General features: G+C 34.0%; 1 protein-coding gene across 5 annotated transcripts; it reads right to left on the reverse strand.

Moving 5' to 3' along the window:
- Positions 1-1,947: 1,947 nt before the first annotated feature.
- LOC110126293 (bile acid receptor-like) lies at positions 1,948-17,935 on the reverse strand. 5 transcript variants are annotated; one of them, XR_011486395.1, is made up of 6 exons: positions 17,679-17,935; positions 8,981-9,079; positions 7,150-7,231; positions 5,213-5,326; positions 4,275-4,593; positions 1,948-4,141 (listed from the first exon to the last, which is right to left on the reverse strand). XR_011486395.1 is itself a non-coding variant. In XM_070463907.1 (5 exons), exons 2-4 carry the CDS (start codon positions 9,029-9,031, stop codon positions 5,193-5,195), a joined length of 267 nt encoding a protein of 88 aa, XP_070320008.1. In that variant the 5' UTR covers positions 9,032-9,079; positions 17,679-17,934; the 3' UTR covers positions 1,948-4,141; positions 5,186-5,192. The 5 variants fall into 5 exon arrangements, 2 of the variants coding, with proteins under 2 accessions (XP_070320008.1, XP_070320006.1); XR_011486397.1 differs by lacking the exon at positions 4,275-4,593 and adding an exon at positions 6,673-6,755 and having other exon boundaries at positions 17,679-17,934; XR_011486396.1 differs by lacking the exon at positions 4,275-4,593 and adding an exon at positions 6,673-6,743 and having other exon boundaries at positions 17,679-17,931.
- Positions 17,936-20,326: the final 2,391 nt, after the last annotated feature.

The raw sequence follows: 20,326 nt of genomic DNA on the forward strand, positions 1-20,326 counted from the left end.
TTGCCTCCCACTTGAGAGAAATCAATTAAAAAAAAAAAAAAGAGGAAAGATGTGCTGGATGCATCCTTGGATGGAGGAGGAGAGGAATGACTCCCTCACCCTGCCACACACGCCCCCACGCCACCCCACAGCTCTGAAACGGCTTTTCTTTCTTCGGCAGCCGCACTCTGTTGCCATTCCAGGCTTGTGTGGGAGAAGACTGCTGTGCGCCTGTGTCTGTCCAACAGTTTAAAATAGTAAAAATGGAAAATACATACTGAACCTTTAGTATATGCCAGATTTTATGCTAGGTAGCTTCCTTCTATGCAATGTCTTATTTGACCTTCCTAATACTCTATGAAGAGTATTTCTTAATGATTAGACAGCATTCATTCATCTAGTCATTGTGCTGGAGATACAGCAGTGAACATAGACTAGGTTTCCTGCCCTTATTGAGCTTGTATTTTGGGTCTAGGAGGAGTAGGGGAGGAAAGAGACATATACACATTTTTAAAATAAAAATATATGACAAAATTAAGAGTAGGGGAGAAGAATTTAGGGTAGAGGCACAGCAGCTATTTTTTAAAGGGTAATCAGATTTAATGTGACATTTAGCAGAGATCCAGCATGGTCAAGGAGGGAGCCATGAAGCTATCTAGGAAGGAGTTTTTCAAGCAGAAAATGTGTCAAGTACAGTAGAACTTGTGGAAGGAGCCTACTTGAAATTTTCAGGGAACATATGCATCAAAAGCAATGTGGTAATGGTGATGTTAGCAAAAGAAATAGTTGCAAGCAATATCAGAAAGAACTTTCGCTGTAAATTGTATGAAAGAGAAATCCATTAAAGGATTATGTGCAGAAGAATGACATGATATGGCTTATGTTGTCAAAGAATCACTGTGGCTACTGTATGAAGAATAGATCCTAAGGAGGCAAGGGCAGAAATAGGAAAGTGAGTTAGTAGTTTTATTAGGATGGCAGGGACAGAGACAGTAAGAAGTGGTTGAGTTCTAGATCTATTCTGAAGCTAGAATAAACAAGATTTTTTGCATAATTAATATGGGTATAAGAGTAAAAAAGAAGTGAAGGATGACTTCAAGAATTTTGACTTCTACAACTTAAAGTACTGAGATGCCATTTAAAAGAGATGAAGGAAGAATATAGAAGGATCAGGGGAACAATCAAGAGTTCACATGAGGGGGTTAAATTTTATATCCCTTCTAAACATCAAAATTGAAATCTTGAGTAGACTATGTAATGGAGCTTAGGGTAGCAGTCCAGGTTGGTATATAGTTTGGGAGTTGTCAGTCTCTAGATGGTATTTAAAACCATGAGATGGGATGTAATTTCTAAGGAAGTGGGTATAGAAGAGAACTGAGTGTTGGAACATTTTAACATTTATCAGTATGGGAGATGATGGGGAATTAACAAAGAAGACAGAAAGAGCAGCTACTGAGGAGGAAAACCAAGACACTATAATGTCCTGGAAATTAAGTTGAAAAAAAATCATGCCAAGAAGGAGGGAGTGATCAATTGAAGCTAAATGTTAAGTGTTCTAAGAAAGAGAAAGTGGTCTGCTGTGTCAAAAGTAGCTGATGGATTAAGGAAGATCAGGACTTAAGAACTGATCACTGGAATTCACAATGTCAAATTACTGAAGATCTTGACCAGTTATGGTGGAGGGGACAAAATCTACCTGTATTAGTTTCAGAAGTGAATGAGAAGAGAGATATGGAGGCAGAAATATAAACAGTTCTTAATTTTTTTTAATTTGGCTGTAATGTAAACCAGAGAAATAGGAGAATAGCTGAAAGGGGATTCAAAGTCAAAAAGGCATTTTATTAAGATGCAAGAAATTACAGCATGTTTGTAAGCTGAAAGGAAGGTTCTTATAGAGAAGTCTTTAATTTTGATTAAAATTTGTTCATTTGGAATCAATGAATAATATAATAACCACAAACTTCATGATTTCATTGCCAAACTTAATCCAAACTTTATCGCCAAATGTGTTTTTACCTGAAAAAAGCACTGTTGTGGCTGCAAGCAGAGTTTCAGTACTAGTAATATTAAGCTCACTCATTCTTCTACAGAAGCAATATAGTGTGATTAAAAAAAAGATTAATATCAAATGTATTTTTGTTAAAACATAGTGCTGACTCATATTGCCATTATCACATATTCTCAAAGCTGTATAAGAAGAAAATGAAATCAACTTTCTGACCAATTTTTTGGTCTGACCAATTTTTTCCATCCAAAACAATATTTTGTATTACATGTAATATTACCAGTCAGCATAATAGAAGAACAGTCTTCATTGCAAAATGTTTCCATAGGATAAATAGCACTTGTATTACCACACTGATTGTGACAATTCAGTGAATGATCTAAATGATATAATAGCTTCATAGTACCTAAGTAAGTAAGTGTTAGTCCCTCAGTCGTGCCAGAATCTTTGTACCTAAGGAAGTAAGTAAGTGTTGGTCGCTCAGTCGTGCCCAACTCTTTGAGACCCCATGGACTGCAGCCCATCAGGCTCCTGTGTCCATGAGATTTTCCAGGCAAGGATACTGGAGTGGGTTGCCATTTCCTTCTCCAGGGGATCTTCCCAACCCAGGGATCGAACCCAGGTCTCCTGCACTGCAGGCAGATTCTTTACCGACTGAGCTACAAGGGAAGCCCCTCATAGTACATAGTTAAGGGAAACATATAAAGTCTGCTTTTTAAAAATCTTTATGGATATAGTAATTTCAATAATTCTAATGTCTGTTATACAGGAAACATTCCCAACAAATGATAGCTTTACAATTTTTATTACTGAAATATGAATCTAGAATAATAGTTCACACTTTATATAAAAACTATATAGAATACCCTTCAAAATGTGTTTTCTGTGATGCTATATAAAAAAATGACTTTCTTTAAAAAAAAACAAAAGCTAAAACAAAGAATTGGTAAACTACAAACAGCTATTATTGACATACTTGTTTGTATATTAACTAGTAAAATAAAAATATAATAAAATTAGTTCAATGTTATATAATTTGTTGCTAAATTTAATAATAACTATTAAGATTGAGTTAGTTGGCCCTTTTTATTTTCAGAAGTTGATGAAAAGCATCCTTTTTGACTGTAAATTTGGGCCACATGAAGGAATATCACTCCAGTTTTTGATCCCTTCTATAATGATCCTCATTGGTCAGATTTTCAAATCCTCTATGAAAAGATCACATAATTGTTTGAAGTAGATAAGGAAAAGGTAATTTTCAAGTATAGAATTTAACATTTTTATATTATTTATGAGATGGATCCTAACTGTCCCCTTAGAATAATCATGATTCCACATTTAATATTTTAGTGCACTTTCGTCAGAACCAGATAAAAAGTTCCTATGGCAAACGCAAATTAAACATAGTTGGTTTAGCCTTGAAGAATTTATTTTCAGAGAGAGTTATCTGTATATGTAAATAAATAGCTACGTTTTGGCCAACAGTGGCTTGATTTTTTTTTTTTGGTATGGTACAAGGAATTCTGTTTGTTTTATCTAAAAACCAAAACAATTTATTTCCAAAAATAAAATAAAACATACAACCTTAGTTTGTCTTAACCCTAAGTCTTTGAAGTCACTTGAATAATATTTTTAAATATTTATATTTTCATCCACCTGATTGATTAAACCAAACAAAGTCAATGTGTTTTTCATTTAGAGGTAGTTTTGGTAGAAAACTAGAGGGTTTTGTCTTCTTAAAATTCAACCTTCCTTTAAAACAAGGAACTTTTTAAAAATTACATATTAAATTACTTAAATTTTTTCCAAAGGCAGTGTGATATCTGGAAGTCCCTTGGTGAAATCCACTAACCTCTTTTTATGTAAGACTATCCCTGAGAGTTGCAGAAAGATCAGTTAAGGATTTGCATATCCCTGCAGCTAACCAACAAAAAAATAAAACTTGTAATTTCTTTCTTTCAGATAACTTTAAATTTTAAACTTTTATGATTATGCTGTTATTTTCTAACATAATTAATTACAAATTATTTCTTGTCATTAATGAACACATACAAATCTTTCTGTTACTTCTAAAGGAGTTGTATATTTTTGATGAGTGGCCACAGTGTTGTCAATGAGCTGATGTTCCTCTTGAGTTCATTCCATGTGCTTCTGAATCTGTAAGAAAATATGGAGGAAAACTGTAACGAATACTTATCAAACAAGATATCATCATCAAAGAAACAAGACATTTTATGAATCTTGCCGCTTTTCCAGATATAGTGGTGGATGATACAATCTTATTGTTTACCCCTTTGTCTTCCATTTTGATGTTAGAGCCAAAGCTATTCTGCTTAAAGTTCTTTTGAAGCCTCTTTGATTTGCATTGGATTTCTGTAAGCAAAACTGTGATATTACAAAAGTCACATGAAATGTTTTGGGTACATCAAATACCATTATAAGATTGATGAAAATTGTCTTACATGTACACATGTGTGATCACAAACTAGTCTTTTCAAAAAGAACCTTTATTTTTTGGTAAGCATGTATAACAGCAGTTAAACGTACTGTTTAGATTACTTACTTCTTTTCTCTCCACAACAACTTGTGTACTTAAAACTACAGTCATCCTAGACATAAATTAAAATTAATTTTATATCTCAAAATTATAAATTTAGACCTTTTTATGTTAGAGAAATTTCCTCATGATATCTTGGAAGCAACAGAGTGTCAATTGGTACATTGAAGAGAAACTACTAATTTAAAATTCTGCTTTTTCTAGATCAATTATATAACTTTAGGTTAACTAAAATAAAATTCAAGTATTTCCAATTAGGAAGAAAATATGATTACTACCAAAGTCAGATAAATACAGTATAGAACAGAGTTTGTATAAATAATTACCAAGATTGGTAACTGGTTATTCTAATTTAGCAGTTGCTAGAGAAATAGCTTGAAAGTGAAAGTGAAAATTGCTCATTTTGTGTTGGACTCTTTGCAACCCCATGGACTGTAGTCCATGGAATTCTCTAGGCCACAATACTGAGAGTGGGTAGCCTTTCCCTTCTCCAGGGGATTTTCCCAACCCAGGGATCCCCTGCTTAAATCTAGACAAATATATTATGTTCAAATATGTTTAAAATAACTTGAAGAATATCATTTCCCAGTAGATAATAAAAACTAAAACCCTTCTCAAAAAAAATAGTACACAATGGTACATACATTCTCCCTACATTCTTACTGCCTTACACTTTTTCAGTCTGCACTCTTGACATTTTGTCTGCATGTACATGTCCACTTCACAATGACCACCATTCTTGCAACTGTATACTGCATTCCTGGTGATGCTACGTCGAAAAAACCCTAGTAACAAAACAAGAGTTTTTAAAATTTTACTATAAGCTATTTTTTAGTTACTTGTTTTTAATCTTTACCATAAAGCAATTAAGTTAACTAAATTGTTTCAATAAAATGTTTTTCCCCTCAATAAAAAAAGTTTGGTTTAATATCCATTTATCACGATAATTGTTTTAGTCATCTCCTGTTTGATATATTCCATGTTTATTCCTGAAAATAATCTATCTGGAAATTAAGCTAAATAACCCAAACACATTAAACCAACTCTCTATTTTTTATGGTTATATCATCTAAAAGAATTTTAAAAACTGTATCTTAGAGAATATCATGCTTCTGTGGCACATCATTCAAGGTTGCCTAGAAGGAATGTGTGCTCATGTAAAATAAAACTATAAGAAAAGCCTCTCTTTTTCTCTCCTCACATTGCTACCTCAACTCATAAAGGAAGAGATACTCTTCCAAACTTACCCCTCTTTACTTTTTTAGCACTTCTCCAGATGAGATGCTAACTTATCTAGTCCAAGATGTTGAATGAGCAGTTTTGTTTGTGTGTGTGTGTGTGTGTGTGTGTGTGTGCGCGCGCGCGTGCACGTGCACGTGCATGTGTGTCAAAGAGTGGGTGGAGATTCTACTTTTTCCTAAATCAATGCATAGCAATCTGTTTCCATTTCCTCCTTCATTTCCCATTCCTATGTAATAATCCCCGCTATCTTCCTCTTATTCCATTCCAAGCAGTGAAGTTGATGAGACTAGTCAATATCCCTCTTAGTAGCCTGCCATATTCTTTCTGTAGACACACTTGAGAATAGGAGTTTCATGACTTAGATTCAGCAAAGGGATTAGAAAGCCCAGCTTAGGTTTCCAGAACTGTGCCTCATTCTTCAATTTAGTCTAAACAGCTGTTGTTGTTGTTCAATCTTCATGGATTTGTAGTCCACCACACTCCTCTGTCTTTGGGGTTTTCCAGGCAAGAACGCTGAAGTAGGTTGCCATTTCTTTCTCCAGGGGTCTTCCCTACCCAAGAGAACCCACATCTCCTGCATTAGTAGGTGGATTCTTTACCACTGAGCCACCAGAGAAGCCTAGTTTTAACAGCAAGGCCCTGCATTTTTAGATGAAGCAAATACTGGCCCAGCTATTCTTCTATGCATAAAGCTGGCACCGCCTTTCCCTTCGTCTTTGGCTATTCTTTGTAGGAAGTGAGTGTAAGATTCCAACAATAAGACTTTACCTTGAACTAAGATGTTTACTAGTGCAGTATTGATCTAATCATTTCTAGGTTCTGCCCCAATATTGCATTTGTGAATAAAAAATATAGAAGTGCTTCAAAACTTTATCAAAGACTATCTTACTCTTTGAAAATGCCATCGTCAGTGATTATCTTCACTTGCCGATCTCCTATTTGTTTTCAAGAAAAGCATTCCTAGAAAATAGACTTAGATAGAATCTTAAAAGTCACTTAATTGAAATTTCCTCCTAATTCAAGAATTATACCAGCCACATGAGAAAATGTAATAGTTAACATTCAGATCTTTTTAGAAGACATTTTTGTATTCTAACATCAGATTCATTTAGGAACACGGAAACTTTCTGTCACATAAATATTTTGAATTTTATATTTAATTATAAAAGCCTTCACAAAATTTTTTTAAAAATCAAAACTTCGTTAAATTCATTTTCATGTCTTTGATCCCACAGATTGATCACTTTAAATATATCAATGGTTCTCCATGGTTTTATTTTTCACAATTTAAAAAGTATTCCTACATGCTTAAAATTTCATAACTCTTCAGTGCACGCTAGGATTAAAGTTTTAACTTGATCCTTACCTTTGCAAACTTCACAAGTAAGTGCATTGTAATGATATCCTGATGTTTTATCACCACAAATTACACAGTGTTCTTCCTGGCCCTTAATACAAATGGAAGAATAAGTTATTCTGGACCTTTTCATTCCAGGGTAACCATCTTCAGCATCATGGACAACCACATAAGTGGATGTATTTAATTCACATGAAAAAAGCCCATACTCTCCACCACTGAACTGTGGATTCAAGCTATAAGTGTTGAAATGACTTTGCAAAGATTGGGACTGTAGAGTTGGAGGAAAGTGTACAGCAGAATAGCAGTAAAGTGATTCTTGAAAATCAATGTTATGCTGCTAATAATTGATTAGTTCTGGCAGAAGATCTAGTTGTTGTTTTTTAATGCACACAGATACACAAAAAGGAGGAAAATGGTGAAAATCAAGTTCATAATTACTTCCAATTTCAAAGTTTTACACTCAAAGAACAGAGTTAGTTCATCATATTCACTACATCCCAGGAACTTGCTATCTAGCATGAGAGCAGACAGTAAACTGAATGTCTATGCATGAAAAATGCTCCCAGCTTTTGAGGATTTTGTGTAGTGAATAAAAATTTTTCAGTGCAACCAGATCAATAAAGAAATGAATTAATAAATTATTTTGTCCTCCAAAAAAAAATTAAAATACAATTATACCAGCTATATGGTGTTTCAAACAAAAAAGAAATTTGTTTAAACTCACTTAATATACCTTAACATTCTCCTCCATCACTTGCAGACCTGATTTAAAGTGCTACTTTCTTTTCTGTTTTGTTGTCTAGTAATTCAATCACCTGGGGATAAAATCACCTACCTCACAGGGTGACTGTAAGAATGAAAATGTGGCATGCAAAAGCACATATAAAATACAAAATTACACCCAATGAATATCTTTACTATTATTATCAGAAGCTCCCAAACACCAACTCACTTTCTGTTTTCAGGAGGATTATTGGAAAAAAAAAAATACAGAAAATTGACTCCAAAAATACCTAGGAACATTATTTGCTCTATGTATCTATCTAGTAATATTAGTACTTTTCCTTGTGCAAAATCACAGGTGATTAGAATTACTCTTAACCTCAAAATTCTACCATCAAAATTGGTAAACAGTATAATTTCCATTAATTCACATAAATAATTTCCAATCTCATAGCAACCAACCCAAAGTAAAGTGTTAAATAAACACCAATGACATCCTGATATAAGAAGAAAACTTATCAGTAGAAAGAATGTAACTTTTTTTTTAGAAAAAGAAGAGGGCCCTTCTTGACTGAGTATCAAAAGACTACACAATACTGGCTGATGTTCCATTGGCATGGAAATCAGAGTTCAAAGTATAATATAAAATGGAATTTTAAAGTTAATTAATATTATAATCTTGGTCTTTTGGGAGAAAAATCATATTGTCTCTTGCACTCTGTTTTCTATTTCTTTCCCTTTGATAAAAATCTTATATTAAGATTAAAGTTTCAAGTACATGGAATAGCTCTGAAATACATTTCTCTGAACTACATTTTCTGAATTGCATGTGAACTAGTTTCTTTTAATCCCTAAAAATAACATAATTTGTATGTTAGTTCTGTTTTTAAAAATTAAATACAATTTTAGACTACTGTGTTTTTTCTTCTTTACATTTGATTCTGGCTTACAACATTTTGTTATTTCTGATTTTTTAAATTAATTATATTCTCTAGGAGGGACTAATTGAAAGTCTTTGGTTCATTTACCAATTTCTTTATAAAAACTCTGATTAACCATAATTCCCACAAAAAATGTTTTATTAACTATCATACTGTAGTTTTTCATCACATACCATAGTGCTGCACTGGTTCAGCCAAAGAATATCCATTAGATGCAGCGACATAAGTACTGGCCATTCTCTGGCCAATTTTCATTTTTTCACTAGTAGATGCTAAAATAGTAAAGGAAACAAAAATTTTGTAGATTTTTTGAAAGTATGATTATCAAATCAGTATGATTTTATAGAAGTATAATACTGTTCTTAAAAATTAAAGAATTTAGCACACATTATACATAAGACATTTATATTTACACTTTAACTGGAAGAATATTGATTTTTCATATCTCCGAGTATCAAATTATTTAATTCTTACAATTTCTTATTGCTCAGCTCTTTAAAATAATTTAAATCTTGGTAATAATCATTATAGCTCTTGAAAAAGTACCAAGCTTTAGAGTTAGACTTCATACACTGACCCATACATACGGTTCATTGTTACACCTCTCTGAACCTTAATTTCCTCATTGAGAAGTAGTGAAGTATACCTAGCAAAGTTTTTGGAGAGTTTAATTAATATGTTTAAAATCTAGCACAGTTCTTGACTTAGTAACTAAGTCCTATATTATTCTAATAGTTTCAATAGATCTCAGTATGTTAAATTTAGATGACTTAGGAAGAAAAAGTACATTCTTTCATGAAGGAAATTAAAGAGTAGGAAAAGAATGGCTTTCATAGCACTTTATTTAATCTTCTAAGACCTTTGTAAATATTTTTCATAGTACTATGATATGCTAAACATTAAAATATTAATTTTGGTTCTATTTGACTAATGAAAATAATTTTTTACTATTGAAAGGAGAAGTGTTTTATTTTTAATAGTAAAGACTAAAAATCATAAGCTGTTATGAGAAAAAAATATTCAAAATTTAAGACTATCCCTTATGGAAAAAGCTATTTTTGTTATTTCCTAGGAAGGAACTCCAAAAACAATGCATCTTTGAATAGACTTATACAGGAAATCACAGTTAAAGAAACTGGAAATTACTGAAAAAAAATAAAGGTCACTCTAGAGTCCATGATATTTTATAGCTTTATCCTATCTATTAGAAGGTAAAGACTGTTTTCACCTTTTAAAAGAACCAAAAAAGAAGAAAATGGGTTTTAAATCATACCAAAATACATACATGACAAACTTCTGAGATAGCTTCTGAGATTATGTTGAAATCTGTTTTACTTAGATTAAGTTGTTATATGATGGTGTCATTGCTAAGGTTTCTACTTCCATGAAAATGCTTAAAATAGTAATATCTCTAAAATTTGTCCTCTGCATTATTTAATAGGCTCTAGGTTCCTTTAAAAGTACTTGAATCTCCCACTCTGATAGCATAGTAGCAGTCCTCTGGAGGAGGAAATGACAACCCACTCCAATATTCTTACCTGGAGAATTCCATGGACAGAGGAGCCTGGCAGGCTACAGTCCATGACTGAGTGACTGAGCACAGAAGAGGAAGTACTGAATGGGACAGGTAAAGCAAAAGTGGTGTCCCCAAATAATTGCACTTTCTTTTTTTATTTTATTTATTTACTTGTTTATTTTACTTTTTTTGGCTGTGCTGGGTCTTCACTGCTGCATGGGCTTTTTTCTAGTTGCAGCAAGAGAGGGCTACTCTCTAGTTGCAGTGCGCAGGCTTCTCATTGGGCTTCCCTCACAGCTCAGTTGGTAAAGAATCCATCTGCAATGCAGGAGACCCCAGTTTGATTCCTGGGTCAGGAAGATCCCCTGGAGAAGGGATAGGCTACCCACTCCAGTATTCTTGGGCTTCCCTTGTGGCTCAGCTGGTAAAGAATCCACCTGCAATGTGGGAGACCTGGGTTTGATCCCTGGGTTGGGAAGATCCCCTGGAGAAAGGAAAGGCTACCCACTCCAGTATTCTGGCCTGGAGAATTCCATGGGCTGTATAGTCCACGGGGTCGCAAAGAGTCGGACACAACTGAGCTACTTTCACCACCATCTCTTGTTGCAGAACACAGACTCTAAGGCACACAGGCTTCAACAGTGGCAGCACATGGACTCAGGAGTTGCGGTTACCAGGCTCTATAGCACAGGCTCAATAGCTGTGGCACATGAGCCTAGTGTCTCCTCGGCATGTGGATCTTCCAGGATCAGGGATTGAACCCATGTATCCTGCATTGGCAAACAGATTCTCTACCACTGAGCCACCAAGGAAACCCAAGTACACTTTCAATATGAAGTTTTCCTTGAAAAGTAAGAACTAAAATCAGTAAGATCAGTCAGTATTACAACAGGTTTATTGGCTCTCCGTATAAAAAGGATTCTAAATACCATTAGTTTAATTTGTGTCATAGTTCTCAGCAATAATCCTGTTTACGTCTTTCCAAACTTCTCTTTGAGTCTTAATTCCATTTTAGAAAATTCCAAATGAATATGAAAACTTAAAGTTGTTAGCCTTCTTTTAAAATTATTGCTTTTAGCATTAGGCTTCAGATAATATTAAATATCTGAAAATTAAAAAGCATTTGGTACTCTTTTTCTAGCTGAGCAAAATTTCATTTAAGAAATGATATAGAATAAATCAGAGAGAGCACATTAAAACAGACGGGTAATATCCTGGCAAATTCACACATAAGTATCTTACAGCAATGCCACTGTCAGATTTCAAATCACAAATAGCAATGTTCCCAAACTAAGTCCTTCCAATACTGATAAATAAATGCCCTCAAACATTTTCTAAAGCAGAAATGTTTTCATCAGTTTATGGAATACAGGTGTACCTCAGCAATATTGCAGGACTGATTCCAGACCCTTGAAATTAAGCAAATTAAAAAAAAAAAAGAAATTAAGCAAATAGCACAATAACGCAAGTCACATACATTTTTTAATTTCCTAGTGCATACTAAAAGTTACTTTATCCTGCAGCCTACTAAGAATGAGGTAGCATTTTGTCTTTAAAAATACCTTATTAAAAAACACTTTACTGTTAAAAAAAAAAAAAGTAATCATCTGAGACTTTAGAGAGTCATAATCTTTCTGCTGGTGAAGAGTCTTGCCTCAGTATTATTCGCTGCTGACTGGTCAGGGTGGAGGTTGCTGAAGACTGGAGTGAAGACTGGCAATATCTTAAAATAAGATAACTATGAAGTTATCCACATTGATTGACTCTTCCTCTCAAGAGCAATTTCTCTGTAGTATGCCCTGCTGTTTCATAGCAGTTTATGCACAGTCAAACTTCTTTCAAAATTGGAATCAATCTTTCAAGCCTTGCCAGTGCTTTATCAACTAGGTTTACTTAATATTCTAAATCTTTTGTTGTCATTTCAACAACCTTCATAGCATCTTCACCAGGGGTGGCTTCCATCTCAAGAAACCATTTTCTTTGCTCTTCCATAAGAGGCAACTCCTCATCCATTCATGTTTTATCATGAAATTGCAGCAATTCAGTCATATTCATGCTTGACTTCTAATTCTAGTTCTCTTGCTGTTTCCACAACAATAGCAGTTTCTTCCTCTATTGAAGTTTTGAACCCCTCAAAGTCACCCATGAGGGTTGGAATCAACTTCTTCCAAACTCCTGTTAATGTTGATATTTTGACCCATAACTCATGAATGTTCTCAATGGCACCTAAAAAGGTGAATCTCCATCAGAAGATTTTTAAGTTACTTGGCTTAGATCCATCAGAGGAATCACCATCTATGGCAGCTATAGCCTTATAAAATGTATTTCTTAAATAATAAGACTTGAAAGTCAAACTTCTTGATCCATGGGTTGCAGAATGGATGTTGTGTTAGCAGGCATAAAAAGAACATTAAACTGACTGTATATCTCCATTAGAACTCTTGAGCGACAGGGTACATTGTCAACAACCAATAATGTTTTGATTCTTTAATTCTGAACAGTAAATTTCAACAATACATTTAAAATATACAGCAAATCATGTTGTAAACCATGTGGAAAATTCTTAAAGTGCTAGGAATACCAGACCACTTTAACTGTCTCCTGAGAAAACAATATGCAGGTCAAGAAGCAACAGTTAGAACTAGACATGAAACAACAAGACTGCTTCCAAATTGGGAAAAAGAGTACAAGGCTGTATATTGTCAGGCTGCTTATTTAACCTATATGCAGAGTACATCATGCAAAATGCAGGCTGGATGAATCACAAGCTGGAATCAAGATTGCCAGGAGAGGCTGCTCTGGTGATCCAGTGGTTAAGAATCCACCTGCCAGTGCAGGGAGGGACATGAGTTTGATCCCTGCTCCAGGAAGATTCCACTTGCCGCAGAGCAACTAACCCATGGGCCACAACTGCTGAGCTTGTGCTCTCGAGCCCAGGAGCCCCAACTACTGAGCCCATGTCCCGCGACTACTGAAGCCCGTGCTCCACAAGGGAAGTCACCACAATGAGAAGTCAAGCACTGCAACTAGAGAGTAGCCCTTCCTTGCCACAATTAGAGAAAAGCCAGGGCATCAAAGAAGACCAAGCACAGCCATAAATAAATCATAAAATATCTATTAAAAATTAGGATATTTAAAAAAAAAAGATTGCCAGGAGAAATATCAACAACCTCAGATAAGCAGATGATACCACAATAATGGCAGAAAGTGAAGAGGAACTAAAGAGCCTCTTGATGAAAGGTGAAAGAGGAGAGTGGAAAAGCTGGCTTAAAACTCAACATAAAAAAACTAAGATCATGGCATCCAGTCCCATCACTTCATGGCAAATAGAAGGGGAAAAAGTGGAAACAGTGACAGATTTTATTTTCTTGGGCTCCAAAATCACTGCAGACAGTGACTGCAGCCATGAAATTAAAAGACGCTTGCTCCTTGGAACGCTATGGCAAACCTGAAAGTGTATTAAAAAGCAGACTTTAAGTCTGTGTCAGCATCACTTTGCTGACAGAGGTCCATACAGGCAAAACTATGATCTTTCCAGTAGTCATGTTGTAAGAGCTGGACCATAAACAAGGCTGAGCACCAAAGAATTGAGGCTTTCAAACTGTGGTGCCGGAAAAGATTCTTGAGAGTCCCTCGGACAGCGAGGAATTCAAACCTTACTCAATCCTAAAGGAAATCAACCTTGAATATTCACTGGAAGGACTGATGCTGAAGCTGAAACTCCAATACTTTGGCCACCTGATGCAAAGAACTGACTCACTGGAAAACATCCTGATGCTGGGAAAGATTGAAGACGAAAGGAGAAGGGGACGAAAGAGAATGAGATGGTTGGATAGCATCACTGACTCAATCAATGGACATGAGTTTGAGCAAACTCTGGGAGATAGTGAAGGACAGAGAAGCCTGGCATGTTGCAGTCCATGGGGTCTCAAAGAATCGGACACATCTTAGTAACTAAAAAACAACAACAGTGATGTAAACTGATGTGCTGTCATCCAGACTTTGTTTTTCCATGTATAGAGCACAGACAGAGTAGATTTAGTTTTAATTCTTAAGGGCTACAGGATTTTTAGAATGGTAAAGCAGCATTGACTTCAAGTCACAAGTGGTATTAGCCCCTAACAAGACAGTCAGTCTGTCTTTGAAGTTCTGAAGCCAGGTATTCTCCTCTCTAGCCATCAAAGTCCTAGATGGCATTTTCTTCCAATAAAGTTATTTCATCTACATTTGTCGTCTAGTGTAAACCACCTTCATTTATTATTTGGGTACAACTTCTGGATAACTTGCTACAGTTCTACATCAGCACTTGCTGCTTCACCTTGCACTTTTATGTTATAGAGATGGCTTCTTTCCTTAAACCTCATGAACCAACCTCTGCTAGCTTCAAACTTTTCTTCTGCAGCTTCCTCATCACTCTCAGCCTTTGTAGAATTGAAGAGAGTTAAGACCTTGCTGTGGATTAGACTTTGACTTAAAGGAATGTTGTGGCTGGTTTAATCTTCCATCCAGATCACTAAAACTTTCTCCATATCAGCAATATCACTTTGTCATTTGTGTGTTCACTAGAGAACCACCTCTGATTTCCTACAAGAACTTTTCTTTTGCATTCACAACCCTTGTTTGGCACATGAGGCCTAGTTTTTGACTTATCTCAGCTTTCAGCATACCTTCTTCCTCACTAAGCTTAATCATTTCTAACTTTTGATTTAAAGTGAGAGTCATGAGACTCTTCCTTTTATTTGAGCACCTAGAAGTCATCATAGGGTTACTCAGTGACCTAATTTCAATATAGTTGTCTGAAAGAATAGGGAGGCCCAAGGAGAGGCAGAGAGATGGGAACCAGCCAGTCAGTGGAACAGTCAGAACACATACAATATTGTGTTCACATTTTATATGAGTGTGGGTTCATGGTACCCCAAAACAATTACAATAATAACATCAGAAATCAATGATCACAGGTCACTATGACAAATACAATAACAATGAAAAAGTTTGAAATATTTTAGAATTACCAAAATGTGACACAGAGACACAAAGTGAGCTAACTGCTGTTGGAAAAAAATGGTGCCAATAGGTTTGCTTAATGTAGGGTTGCCACAAAACTTCAATTTGTAAAAAACTTAGTATCTACAAAGTGTAACAAAGCAAAGTGCAATGAAATGAGGTATGCTTGTAGTTATATTTCAGAACATATATGGGACATAAATAAACCATTGATTAAAATATGCCTTTTAAAAATATGAAATATTTATCTCTTTTTATGTTCATAGTAATAGTTGCATTATTTTCTACATAAAATGTTCACTAATTAAATTTTTCTTCAGATTTTAATGCTTAACAGAAATATTTTATTTTTTTAATTTATTTATTTTTAATAGGAGATAATTGCTTTACAATACTGTGTTGGTTTCTGCCATACATCAACATGACTCAGCCGTGTGTACACATATGTCCCCTCCCTCTTTAACTAACAGAAGTATTGATATAACCATATGTATTCATGGAAAAGCAAAATTTTTGAAACAATATATTTATAAAATTAGTTTAAAAACACTTAGGTAAATTATTAACAACATAGAGAGAGGTATGTAATTAAAAACTTCCTATCCTATTGAAACAAAGAGAAAAGTTACAATGGGCTTGGAATGATTCTGAGTGTTTCATTAGCTTTCTTAGTAAATATTTATTTTAAAAGAAAACAGTTAAGAGAGGAGATTTTATCAAGAGGATCAATTTGCCCTGGGCAAAGTCTGTTTTTTAGTTTAACAAATACAACTTTATAAAAAACTGTATTTTTCACAGATCATGATAGCTATTTTACTAAAAACCTTAATTGAAAAAAATGAATTTGCATTTCCTCTGCCTTAGCCACAAACTGTTCTTAGTAAATCTTCAAATGTCTAAAATCTTAACAGGAAAAACATTGATTCCTAAGAACTACATCTATATGTTAAAGAAGTTTTTAAGTTTTCACATTTTTACACTTACATGTAATTTGAATCATGAATAATGCACTGCTTAAAACTGACTTAATTGAAAAATAATAGATTGCTTCGCAAGAAAAACCTTTTAGTTTTCATAATAGTATCTACTAAAAAATGAGCAATAGCCCTAGGTGATACATAATTATAAAAAGATTTTTTATGGTAGTGTTTCTTTGAGCCAAAATTCTCTGAGCTTATTGGAACCAGGAAAAATGAAAAGAATATACTTGAAGAACAACACAAACTAAGGCGTCTTGATTCTTTCATAAGAATTTATCCTTTAACTTTTGAATACAAGGAGGATTTAACACTGTGAAGTCTACTCATGGATTTATATAGCTTTATCAATATGTGATTTACATATGTAGTTTAACAAATTACATATGTAATTTACATAACATCATATTCATTCTTTTAAATTACTGTATACTTCAGTGGATTTTAAAATATTCAGAGTATGTAGCAAGTACCATCAGTTAATCCCAGAGCATTTTTGTCACCCCAAAATGATCACCCCATACTTGTAAGCATAACACCTAATTTCCTCCTCCCCATCCCTGACAACTACTAAGCAACTTCCTGTTTCTATGGATATGCCTATTCTAGACATTTCATATAAATCTAATCAGATAATCCATACAGTTTTAAGTGAAAAAAGTAATTAATACCATGTTAGGTATTTTTCACAACATAAGATAGAAAGAGAAAATAGATTAAATATTTAGGAAATTCATAAATATGAAAGTAATATTTTATATATTCTATATATATATTCTATAGAGATATAGAAATATTTTTGTGTCTATGTCCATAATCTGACATAATTTTCATAATTATGTCATCATAGAGTTTTCAACAAAAGTGTAATTCCCTGAATATATCTTTATTAGAATTTATTTCAAGTGGCCTGAATTTACATACAATCTATTGCTTCAAAAAATAAAATAGCTTATCAATAAGTTCTTTATTTTAAAAAGGTTTAATTTTTAAAATATAACAGTAAACATCACTGTGAAACGACTTATCACATCAAATATCAAGTCCAACTACAGTCTAAAATTACCTTGTCATTCTTTAGGAATCAAATTACTGTGTAATCTACTTAATTAAATTTTTACTTTCAAGGGGAAAATGTTTTCTACAGTTTGACTTTCATAGTAATAACAATTGTCTTATTCACCTTGCAAAATTAATTTACTGTTAGTGAAATCTAAGGATCTCAAAAAAGAATATCTTATTATTATTTTTAATACCTAAAACTAATATTATTTAATGGTTTAATAATAAAGTTACCAACAAAATTAACATTTATATTTAATTTAGACAGCACAAAATACATTTTTCTTATTTTACAGAGAACAAAATACTCACAGTTCAGTGATACTACTAGAGATTGTTCTTTTCCTGACAGAATGAATACAGACAGATTTAGCATTGACTTTAACTTTCTAACTGTGGCAACTGAGCCGATTCCCTATTTATCAAGGAGTGGAAAGAGGGGGCGCTCTGCATAAACAGGCTATAGACACTCTGCAGAGCAATGCTTCATCTTTATCTTAGAGACAAACTTCCCACGCAGCCCTCTCCAGTCAAAACAAGGGCAGTTACAAGCTCACATAAGTCAAATAGTGCCCAGATCATCAAGGACAGAAGCCTTTGAGACCTTCCAGGTCACATTCTGCCAGAGTTTCTTATTGTTTACTTAATAAAGACTTTGCTTTCTTAATTGAATTTGACATTCTATTTTGATTTCAAAACACTGGGTCTGTACAAACAACTGAGCGATGCATAAAGCAAAGGGAAAAAACCATTAAATTCAAACTCCACTAATATAGGTGCTGTAACCATTCAACTTGAAGTTTCATTACCAATTTTTAAACCAGTTAGTAGTGTGTAATAATAATTTATAGACTGCTGCAATGTTCAGTTCAATTCAGTTCAGTTCAGTCGCTCCGTCGTGTCTGACTCTTTGAGACCCTGTGAATCACAGCACGCCAGGCCTCCCTGTCCATCACCAACTCCCAGAGTCTACTCAAACTCATGCCCATCGAGTCAGTGATGCCATCCAACCATCTCATCCTCTGTCGTCCCCTTCTCCTCCTGCCCCCAATCCCTCCCAGCATCAGGGTCTTTTCCAATGAGTCAACTCTTCGCATGAGGTGGCCAAAGTATTGGAGTTTCAGCTTCAGCATCAGTCCTTCCAATGTTAGATGTGTACAAATCATCTAATCAAACTCTCTCATGTTTATGGCTAAGAAAAACTACAACATAAATAGATACTATTCCTTGTTCAAGTTCTCATGATAGTAGCAGAGATGAAACTCAGTGAAAATCCAAGCAGTTGAATAGGATTTATAAATAATTTCATTATGATTTCTTTAATGTCTCTTACACATATAAAGTCTATTGGATACCAGACTCAGAGTCTCAGTCTTTTAAGACATTTGTACAGAAGCAAGTTTACAAATGTGTTCTACCACTGAACTCCATTCTCCTGGTCACACCATCTCTTATCTGATGACTCACTGTATTTTTATCTGACTCTACATGCTTGTCTCAGTCCTGCCCAGGTCTACTTTCACATAAACATGGCTCAGCTTCAGTATACATTCTCTATTTTTCCTGGCAACTGATCTTGTCCACCTCCAGTTTATAACTTCAGATTCTGATACTGATGATGAATTCTTCAAAAGTTTTCATCTACTATGGAGTAGAATTCCTGATAAAAAATCTCCAAGTCATCTCACATAGAGTTTTGTTTACCTTTTAAAATAATAGGCCTGTATCTGAGAATTTTAATTAGCGAACCAAAAAAATAAGTCATTGCATTATAATTCATTTGTGTTGATTCTTAGATATTCCAAAAATAGGCTCCAAATTACGTCTGAAAAGAAGTGATACTCTACTAGCAACCTTACATTGAAAAATAGCAAAACAACTACATGAAGCTGGAAATGATGGAGTTCCAGGTCAATTTTTACTACTTCACCCCAATATGTAAAATATTTTCCTCAAGAAATGATAGGATAAGTATAAAAAAAGGAAAGGGAAATATCAAAACAAACATATAAGTACTTGATTTTTTTAAAAGCATTGCTTAACTTCTAAGTTCTAGAACATTTGTTTCTTAAGAGAACACATTCTTTTTAAAGAACTTCAATTCTTTCACTATTAACATACAACTATCAGGGATAATTTATAAAATATTTTTGCTTAGATAATTCCCAATTTTAACCTCTGCTTATAAGCAGAGTTATAAGTTTCTGTATTAAAAAAATACAATTTCAAATGCTCAATGATTCAAACTTTTTACTTATTCGTATCATCCTGACCACTCATACCCTCAATTCTACCCTGATTATATATGAGATATTACAACTCATTGACAATCAGCTTCCTTGTTTAGTTTTACAAAAAAAAAAAAAAGATTTGGTAATTCCCTCATGGTTCAGTGTTAGAACTCAGCACTTTCACAGTGGTGGACAGGGTTTAATCCCTGGTGGAGAAAGAACTAAGATGCTGCAAGCAGTGTGGCTGCAGCCAACAAAAAAAAGATTCATCTAGAACTTTATAGCTATGAAATTTTTATAGGTACTTCCCTGGTTTATAATAATAATTTAGACTTACTATGACATTAGCATAATGCTCATTCCAAGGTAGTTAAAGATATATTGATATTTTTAAAACAAGGAAAGTAGAATATATTTTTCAAATTTTGCACAGGCTTCTGTCAACAGAGCATTCTATTCTTGCTCATATGTTTCATTGATATCACTTAATAAGCACAGATGAGGAAATTTCTTGAAATTTATTCTTTTTATTGTGTCACTCAATGCACAGCTGGCCTCTATTTATAGATACATGCCATTTAAAAAAATATTAATACTGTCATATTATCAGTTTTCAAAAAATCTAAAAAGTTACAAATCTAACCCACTTGTTTGCTGTGTAACTAGGAACATCATTAGGGAAAGTTTTTTGAGAAAGTGACATCCAAAGTAAGACCTAAAGGATGAGTA

The sequence above is a fragment of the Odocoileus virginianus genome, unplaced genomic scaffold, assembly GCF_023699985.2.
Source record: "Odocoileus virginianus isolate 20LAN1187 ecotype Illinois unplaced genomic scaffold, Ovbor_1.2 Unplaced_Contig_8, whole genome shotgun sequence".
NCBI lineage: Eukaryota > Metazoa > Chordata > Mammalia > Artiodactyla > Cervidae > Odocoileus > Odocoileus virginianus.

Excerpts from the sequence above, each read along its gene's own strand:
- LOC110126293 (XM_070463905.1), bottom strand. The coding sequence starts at position 9,031 with ATGTCGCTGCATCTAATGGATATTCTTTGGCTGAACCAGTGCAGCACT. Across the intron at positions 5,327-7,149 it reads TACTTGTGAAGTTTGCAAAG|GGTTTTTTCGACGTAGCATC; the intron begins GTAAGGATCAAG and ends TTTTGTTACTAG. Across the intron at positions 4,142-5,212 it reads AGAGTGCAGACTGAAAAAGT|ATTCAGAAGCACATGGAATG; the intron begins GTAAGGCAGTAA and ends ATTTTCTTACAG.